Source organism: Copadichromis virginalis, linkage group LG4 (genome assembly GCF_057382275.1).
Source record: "Copadichromis virginalis isolate Kocher_CV1m ecotype Utaka linkage group LG4, C_Virginalis_male_GT1.1, whole genome shotgun sequence".
Lineage (NCBI taxonomy): Eukaryota > Metazoa > Chordata > Actinopteri > Cichliformes > Cichlidae > Copadichromis > Copadichromis virginalis.
The window spans coordinates 5,564,820-5,574,693 of NC_140621.1; the positions used below are offsets into that span (position 1 = coordinate 5,564,820).

General features: G+C 38.4%; 1 gene segment (V, D, J or C); it reads left to right on the forward strand.

Annotated features, from left to right (window-relative positions):
• Window positions 1-2,923: 2,923 nt before the first annotated feature.
• Window positions 2,924-5,825, forward strand: LOC146710653 (T cell receptor beta chain MC.7.G5-like; the record flags this gene model as incomplete). The annotated part of the segment is given in 5 exon segments: window positions 2,924-3,035; window positions 4,159-4,506; window positions 4,598-4,621; window positions 4,718-4,824; window positions 5,601-5,825. Coding segments are annotated over 5 exon segments (618 nt in total), but the record flags the coding sequence as incomplete, so codon positions are not given.
• Between the last annotated feature and the right edge of the window lie 4,049 nt (window positions 5,826-9,874).

The window sequence follows — 9,874 nt, forward strand, 5'->3', positions numbered from 1 at the left end:
CAATTCATTCTTCTGTGGTAGATTTTTCTTTGCATAGAGATCAGCCGGCTTTCTCTGCTGATACCAAACTACGTCTTGGATTTAGACATCCCGAGCCATCATGCCTAACCTTTCACCTCTTGACACTATAGAACTAGTGCAAAGGTCTTATTTAGTGAATGAATCAAATCAGCATTTAAACTGATGTTAGGTGGGGCTAAGGTAGCCTTAGCCTGCTCTGCTGCAGTCCAACATAGTAATTGACTGCAAACCTCAGCACAGTACAGACAGACATTTCACAATATGAATAAACCAATACGTGATTAAAAACGCTGAAATGGGACATTAGCTAATATTTTCACTTACATTTCCAGTTTATCAAAAATTACTAAAGTGTGAAAATAATCTCTGATCCTTCTCGTCTCTCTTTGAGCATGATTGATATTCTAGTTGCCACACGCTGTCTTCCAAATCGAAGGTCACAAGCTATCTGTTTATCAGCTTTAGTTTGCTCTGCGGTTTTTAGATTTCTGACATGGTGGGGTAATCCAAAAGTACAAGCTGCTTGGACTATGTTCTCTGGTTTTACCACATAGAGCTTTTTCTAGAAAAATTTAGCTGAAGCAAAACTTGATCAGCAGCAGAGGAGCAGTCGCTGATCCATGAAGTCATAAAAACGTATCTGTTTCAGTTCGCTGACGTGTCTGCAGTACCACAAAGCTGATCAGTTAGATAAGTACACAGGTGCTATAACAGAGGGAGCAGTGTCCCGTACAGTGTAGCTTCTCAGCATCCACATATCTTGCATTTTGCTATTCTGCGTTTCTTTTTCTCTTATTCTTTAAGTGTTTGCTGTCTGAGCACACAGTTGTTTTGTTTAAGAACAAGTTGATCACAGCCTGACCTCTGCTGGCTGAAGTTGGGGTTACATATGTCTGAAAAATCATGCTGATGATGACCCTTCAATGAGCCGATCTCAGATTATATTTATGTCTAAAGTTATACCAGACTGATTTAACTTTGTGCTTAAGCATGATCTGAGGTCCAACTGCATCACTGTTAAAATTCTTTAAGAAAGAACAACAAATGTTTTATCAGTTGTCCCACAACTTTATTTCTCATGTCGCGTTTACGTTTATATTTTTTGATTACAAAATCACATAAGACCTTTTTTTCCCCCTTTTTTTCCTTTTAGGATTGTGGCACTAGTAGTAACATCAGTATTAATGTGTTTGATATGTTTTTATTTTCCATCTAAAAGTTTAGTTGTGGTTAGAAAACAGTAAAGTGAATAATTTGAGCCTCCACAGCAGTGTGTGTAATTCTGTCAGGATGAACAATCTGAAAAGAAAGCAAACAAAATGTTGTCTTGACTGCGATTGACTTTGAAAGGGTTTCCCTTCATATCTGATAAGTTTGATCATATACTCGCTTTCCTTTTTATTCATCTAAAAGCCTTGTAGGGGTGTCAAACCATAGGTTTAATCACTGTAATTTGGGAAACATTATCACAATGATGATGTGGAACTGCTGATTTCCTCCAGTTTTATACTGACTGGGCGGAAATAAAGAGGTGTGACCAGAGAAGACGTCACCGTGCAGCTACTGTATATAGAAACACGGGCTTCGTTTTCTTTGTGCGTCTTTTCTTAGCAGTCACAGAAATAGCAGCATTCATGCTCACCTCAGGCCTCCAGGCAGCCTGCACAGCTGCTCTCATCCACCAACAGAGAAAGATGGAGGCTGAGATATGGAGATGCTGGGTGGGGGGAGGAAAGACAGCAGCAAAGTGAAGTCAGGTTTTTGTCTAGTGCTTTTTCACTGTGGGGACAGGGGGGGCACGGTGATACAAACCAATAGAGCCGCCGTACAAAAACCTCCTGCATTTAAAATGCACAGCGAGGAGCTCTGCAGATTATTTTCAACACCTGACAAGCATAAAATGAGCAGTATTTTAAAAAGTGCAGGTAGCCCTGCTCTTACTGCACAGAAATATGATTAGTGAGGGAATTTGTTTAGAATTCAATAAAATTTTAAACACAGTGCAGCTTCTGAGTTTATTTCACTCATCTTTTTTTTTAACTAAAACTCAGTTGGTGGGATTAACATGTCCTTTGCTAAAATTCCAAGTGTTTAGTGGGAATTTAGTCTCATTTCAAGTGCCTGCTCTGGACTGTTTGGTTACTTTTTCACAAAGGATGCGTTCAATGTGACACTGGAGCTGAAGCCTGCTTTGGAAGTGGAACTAGACTAACTGTTCTGGGTAAGTTGGGGCCCTCACACTTTCTGTTCATTGAGAAAAAAAACACCTTTGCAATGTTTAGACTATGGCTGAAGCAGTGACCTACAAAAATGTGGTCCTGTTTATTACTGGTCCAGCTCCGTGCTATTTGATATTAAGCTGGTCCACAGTGCTACTTACGAAGCCTATTTTGGTGCAGGCAGAAAACTGACCGTTCTCGGTGAGTAAAACGTCCGCTCGTCCCTTTGGAAGCGTTACAAATGTGTAGATGTTGGAAAGTATTTGGATATTAGCCTGTGTGTACAAAAGAAAGCAAATCCGGCACGTTTAAGGTGATTGGAGTAAAGTTCAGTTTACTGTGCTGGTGGTTTTGTTTTTGAGGCTTTTTTCGATGGAGGCACCAGGTCGACTGTTTCAGTTAAGAAATAAAGTGAAAGAACTAGAATATAAATCAGAATATCATTTAATGGTTGTTTTTCATCTGATGGCAAAATACCCAAAAGCCTGAATGACACCTTCAGGTAATGAGTGATGCAATAATAGCCATAAAACTCACTATATTTATATAGATATATATATATCTATATAAAAATGTGTCCTGTTGCTGCCGTTTCAAGGGCGATCCTTAGCAGACTCTAGCTGTCGACTACTGTCGATCTCTATGAAACGCTCAATGTCTGAAACTATGACAAAGCTTGATAAATTGCAAAGAGGAGCCCCAAGAGACAAGGAAGAGGTTTTTGTAACAGTCTGAGAGCTCTGTGTTCATTCAGCGAGGCTTATTTCGGCGCTGGAACTAAACTGACCGTCTTAGGTAAGATAATCTGCAGCGAAGACTCAAACTGCACGTCTTAATATGATAGAAATAATGTGTGATAAGTGTGCTTCACTTTTTGGGTGGTTTTATTAATCAGCCATAAACATATTCAAGCTGTTTTTAAAAAGTGAAAGCTATTAAAGCACAAAGTTAGTCTTGTGTCAGTGCTGATTAGTCTTCAGCAAAGTGCTGCAGCTATAAAAGAATTGGCTCTATGCCCAGATTATCTGTGGCTATATGGAGTTCTGATCAGCTCTGTGAGCGACTGCGTATTCCCAGTCCGAGGCTCACTTTGGGAACTAAACTCACAGTTTCAGGTAAGGTGCAAAAATAGAACATTTTAACAGGCACAAATTTATTTTATCATGCAATAGTCCATAAATTAAAACCTAACTGTAAGTAAGTTGAGTTACTGTAGCATCATTTAAGGTTCCTGACTTTGTCTAAAATCTAAAATCTGTCTAATTAGGTTTTGTTATGAAGAGTAAATTTGGAGAAATTAGAATTTTTCATAAAGAGAAAAAAAGATCGTTTCCAGCTGTTGATAGCACAAACAATTTTTACTACGCTGCATATCAGTGTGGCAAACTACAACCCTGCTTACTTTGGTACTGGCACCAAACTGACAGTTTTGGGTAAGAAACCTTATGCATGTTTTTTCTTCCACTGCCGAGAACCTCTGAGAAGTTCTAATGTACGTTTAGGGCTGTAAAAAGAGCAAAGTTTGAATGTCGTTTTTCATATTTGGGTGTAGACAGAATCACAAAGTTATAAACATGTTGCTGTGGATTTAAAACAATGTGCCATGAAATTTATTTCAAATGTCTTCTATATCTAAGATATATGTTGCAAAAGCAGCATTTTGGAAAAAAGAAAAAAAGAAAAAAAGAGATGTGGCGTCAGAAGGTTACATATTAACACCTTACGCCATTATTTATTTCATTTTACTTTCTTTTTACCCAGTAATCACCTGCTGTTTTTCCAAAAGATCCAAAAATCCAAAAGAAAATGATGAAGCAGGGTTTTTTTTACAAGTGTTACTTTTTTTATCTTTGGGTATTCAAAATGGGAATAATGAGACTGTTTGCATTCTAATGATTCGATTCTCTTTGTCCCACAGCACCAAATAGAACAGTTGAGCCACCAAAGGTGAAAGTGTTTAAACCTTCAACAAAGGAGTGTCAAAATGAAAAACACAAGAAAAACAAGAAGACCTTGCTGTGTGTGGCCTCTGATTTCTACCCGGACCATGTGAATGTGTCCTGGCAGATTGATGGGGTGGACGTCAAAGATGGCGTCGCCACCGATCACTCTGCCCACTGGAATGGTACCCACTACCGCATCACAAGCAGGCTGAGAGTCTTATTTTCACAGTGGTTCAAACCAGGCAAGAATTTCACCTGCACCGTCGACTTCTTTGATGGGGAACAGACGGTTTCTCGTGTAGGCTGGGTCGCAGGCATTCGAAGTACGTTCATTTACAATCTTTAAATGTGTCAAAATCATCTGAAATAGTTTGACTTGATTTCACTGAAAGAAATCGTTTTTCTTTTTCTTAGATCCAGGAGCTGCAGCAATAAGAAGTAAATATTATTAATAATATTATTAATAACAATAACCCAGTGTGTCTGCTCTATACTGAGCTGGGAAAATAATACAAATCTTACAATTTTGTGCAGACAAGTATCTGAAGACCACCCACAATGCCAAGCTGTCATATCTGGTTTTGATCATCAAGAGCAGCATCTACGGACTCTTTGTGATCATCCTGGTGTGGAAACTTCAGGTTGGTCCAAAACGATCCAGCTCCTGTTTGTGCCACGAGCAGTGGTCGTTATATGAAACATATCTCAATACAAAACAATCATTTAACAGCACCACGTGCTTCTTCCTCCAAAGGAACCTGTCTGAAACTGAATCTAAATGTAATGCAGGATCGATTTGTTAGACCGCCGTAAAAATTAGCAGCTAAGAAAAACATCAGTTAGCCTGTTTATCTTGAATATGTCTTTTTTCTCAGCAACTATCACTCAACAATTAAAACCTATTGAAAACATTTTAAAAGCTAATGAGCTAAAACTAATGAATATAAAGGTATCATTTAAAATAACAAGGAAGGGGTTTTGTTGTTGATGTTGTTTAAAGTTTATAGATTTATAGATTCTCCATGACAATATTTCAGTCACCCCAGCAGTATTTTTCATTAAATATCTCAATCAATCACTTTTAAAATTAGTGTAATAATATTTTCTCAGTAATCTCAGCACCGGTGGTAATATATATGTAAAAACTCTGACAAAGTGCTCATTATTACCACAGAAGCTCTGAAAAGGATTTCTTATAGTTATCATTTAGTGTATCCAAGAAAACTGCTTTACATCCACGTCATTTCTGAATTTCTTTGTGCTTGATTGATAATTAAAAATTAGTAGGAAGGTGAAGCTTGCCTTCTTTATAGTCAGTTTGTTTAGTGAAGACTCACTGAAGACATGAGGCTTTACATTTAAACCTTTGTTTAAAGAGCGACTCTGTAAACTGAAAACGTGTTTCCTGTCTTCACAGGGGTTTTCAAGAAAACCAGAGAAATGAGAGCTGAGCTGAACGACTGAGCTGCTTTCTGTGAAAACAAAAACATTCACAGTATCCTAAAGCTTTGCTTTCCATTTGACTTTCTTCCATTTAGTATATAAATAAGTGGACATCCTGTGCTGTTATTAGTTATTATTCTGTTAATTTGTGTAAGTGCTTTGTGCTCAGTTTGCTTCTTAATAAAAGTACTCCTTAAACACACAACTGTTTATTTCTTTCATATATGAGTCTGAGGCAGTTCTACCTGACAGTACAACATACAGTTACTCATCAGGTGCAGTTTCAGGTATTATTCATTTATGTCTGAGCCTTCACTACACTGCATGGCTAGCAGGGAGCTATTTTTAGCAGCCTGTTATCTGTTGGGTTTCTGAGAACTCACCCTTATATTTTCCATTTTCTATGAACTCCAACTCAAAAACATTGGGCCATTTTTACTGTGACATGTTCCCCTATCTGTAAAACCTGTTCAAGATTCACTTTTTCCATTCTCAGTGAGTAAAGCTGTGTTTTTTTCACAGTAGGTGGAGGGCTATACATATTGAAGTATGTGTGTAAAATGTGAGTCAACCACAGCTCGTAGGAACAGGAAATCAATACTCTCCTCTCTCCAGAGACGGAGGTTGAAGCTGTTGTTTTGTGAGGAATAAACCAGGTCATGACAGCTTACGGAGGCGTTGAGAGCAACAGCAGAGCACAGGATGTGGTCACAGAGTGAGACGAGCGAGCGGCAGATTGCTGAGAAGCTTCAGAGGTGCAGACTTCCGCTTCACCGCAACCTTCACAAGCATTAACACGCACCTGTGCACCAGCTCCCCACTCTGCAGCGCTGCACCAAGCACACTAACTGTGTCAACTGAAGCTACGCTGGGAGACAGCAGCTGCTCTGTGTGCATACGCATTACTGCAGCCTTTTATTTAGAGTTTGAGGTCACATAAGTTCATCAGAACTATCAAACACAATAAAGTGCTCATTTCCTTTTTCCTAATCAGAGGATGTTTATATCACAACAGAGTTTTGATCTCCTAAAGCTGAGAGTTCTGCTTCAGAGTTAAGAGTACTGACCGTAATCCTTTAATGCTCACAACAGCATTACATAACAAGAAGGTAACAATAAACTACAATGATTATAATAAAACTATAATATAATAAATCGTTTTGGGGGGCTTGACTTCTTATTAGTACATAAAGCTAACATCTGTCCATCCACTTTCTTTTGTTAATCCAACTCAGCCCAGGGCTGGAAAAAAACAGCTCATTTAATTCAATAAAGAACAACCTCATATTTCCCCTTAGTCTGCATTATCAGATGAAGGAGTGTTTCATGGGGATATGTTAACTAGTCTATTTTATTCTCCCCACACGTCACATCCTTCAAATAACAGCAGTCTCTATCTGAAAGTGAGATCAAATCTAACTTTGTTAAAGTATATTTACCATTAAAACTGGGATCTGCCTCTATCGCCTGATAATTGCTCTCATTTTTAGACTGCGTGAGAAAGACTGAACTCAAACACGCTGCCTATTCTTTACCAATAGCCACCTCCTGCATCTGCTGGAAGATATTAAAATAATACATTAAAATGTCCTTTAAGAATTCACACTCTGAGGTGCTTTTCCAGTTTAAATATGATTGTAGTTTAAGTATGACACTGGGATGGTATTCACTTTGTGCTATTTTTACTCTTACTGGCCACCAAAGTGCTTTGTAATAAAATAATTATTATTGTGTATGTGTTTTATCTGTCAGAAGAGTAACAGATGTGATAGTAAAATTACAAAACTTATCACAGTTCAACACTCTTTTTATGAACATGCTCAGGTTATACATTTAGAGTTTTGAGGGAGTGTTGATGGGCTTAGTGTAGGAACAACTCAGGAACAACTTCAGTGCTGTGTTCATCTATCAGCTGTGACTGATGGGAAATGAAACAAGCTGTACATTAATAAATTATAAATATGTTTACCTTAATCAGAGAGTGCTAGTGTTCCTGAGAGTAACACACCCAGGCCTGCTGGTCTTTTAATTAAAGAATAACATCGTACAGCCATGCATAGGATGCATCTGCACTATATCAGTGTCTCCATCTGCTGGGCAAACCATGCCACTACATCAAGAGCTTAAAGGCTACTATAGACGGTAAGTTTAACACATAAAACAAAAATCAGCACAAATAGTTTTCAAATGTTTTAATGATTCAAAATGAACATGATTGATTTTATTGGCACATTTGGGGATGAAGGAACAAAGTGAATCTTAAATATTAAAATGTTTCTTAAAGAAGAAAAGCTATCAAGCTCCAGAAAATTACACTAGAATAAATGCACACACGGTTGCAATTAATCCAGGAGGATCCAGCAGAGCTGCAGAGCGATGGCTAACAGAGACAGAGTGATGCTCCGGGTTGCAGAGCCGGTCAGCTTGTTGCTACCCAGAAGGGCACGAGCTATACTTCACTCCTATCATGGACACACCCTCACTTGCCAGCAGCATGCCAGAGAAGACAATTGATTTTGGGTTTGTGTCTGTACCTAGGTCTCCTACACTGACATTGAGCCACTTGTCACTTTCTTTAATACATATTAGTCTGTTATCCTCAACAACATACTGTACATGTGCTTCTAGGAGGGTGGAGCACAGCTGGAAATGACTAAGCTTCATATATCATATGAACTGTTAAACACACTGCACCCTAGGAAAACACCAGCAAATAGAAAAATGCTGGAAGAGCACAAAGTGTATTCATTGTGTTTCCATAAAAAATACAATGGAAGCAGAAATTTAACAAAATCACACCAAACACAACATTTTAGGGACCTGGAAACAGCTATCATGCCTTTGCTCGACTGCTGCAACTCTATGTGTACAGCAATGCCTATTCCACTCCCTCCCACAGAGAGTTCCAAACTGATCAACTCTTAACAAAGAACGATCTCATAACCATCTCTAAGTATTGATTTTGTTTCATTCAGTCCAATAATGTAGGCAGACCCTACAATATTCTATGTATTATTGTCGGGTCTGCCTTACAATATAAAGCACCTTGAGACACTTGTCTTGTGATTTTTGTGCTGTATAAATAAAATTGAATTGAAGTGAACATTAGGAACATCCTGTTCACCTAGAATGTCATTGTAAATGCAGCTGTCATCCAGCAGATAAAACATCATCATTAGCTCCCAAAATTCACTCTGCCACGTCCTTTCTGTCAGTCAGATGTGGAGTGAATCTCACTCTAATCCCTATTGTTCCAGCTTTAAAACCTGTTACCTAAAAGTCAAAGAGAGGTTGGCTGTATGACGTCGGTTCATCAGTTCATTGCTCTAGATTTTACAGGTGTTAGAGGAAAAATGATTCTATGCTTCTTTACCTTCTTTAAATGTACAAAGATGCCCTTTGTCTGTGTTTAGATTAGTTTAGAAGTGCCTTTTAGACTTTCCCAGCAAGGACATATTGTTTCAGATTGTTTTATCTTTCCTAGCTCTCTGCTGACTAGACTAGCACCATATATGGAGTTGTTTTATTTTATCTGTTTATTATTTTCTTATCCTGTTCTCACTGTCTCTGTGATCTGTGCCTATAAAAAATGCCAAGCCTCTGTTCATGGTGTGAGTTGTTCTCAGCGGCTCACCCGTGTACACGTTTAGCACAGAAAGTAATTTTGTCTCATTGTGTCTTTATTCCTCCTGGGTTTTTTTGCAGGGTTTTCTACCAACAACAGGTCTACAGCAAATGGGCTAATAACTGCATATTCACTCTTTATTTATTCAATTTTTAACATAACACTCTTGGAGTTTGACTTGATCAGAGGTGGCAGTAATGCGCAGGAAAAACAACACGAGTCCATCTACAAGGAGGCTGTGGGGTAGCACGGGCAGTCACCAGTGTTTTTAATTGTCATCAGGGGTTAGATGGTGGGGTGATATTTGGAATAATGTGTATGTAAGCAGACAGTTTGGTCGATAACCATGGCTGTATAAAGAGAAACTAAACTTTATAAATAGTGCCCCATTCACTGCACTGTTGAAAACCCTCCACACAGCTAAACAAAGCACCATATACCAGACATTAGACAGCTCCTGCAGAGCTTCCATTACTTATTCAAAAGAATTCAAATTAGAAAAATTATATCTTGTGGGGTGAAAAAGCTGCTCTTTTCTTTGGAATTTGGAAAATACTGCAGTGCATTTGTCATGATCTGAGTGTTTCAAAGAATAAACAGAGTAAACATGCCTGGGCTCGGTT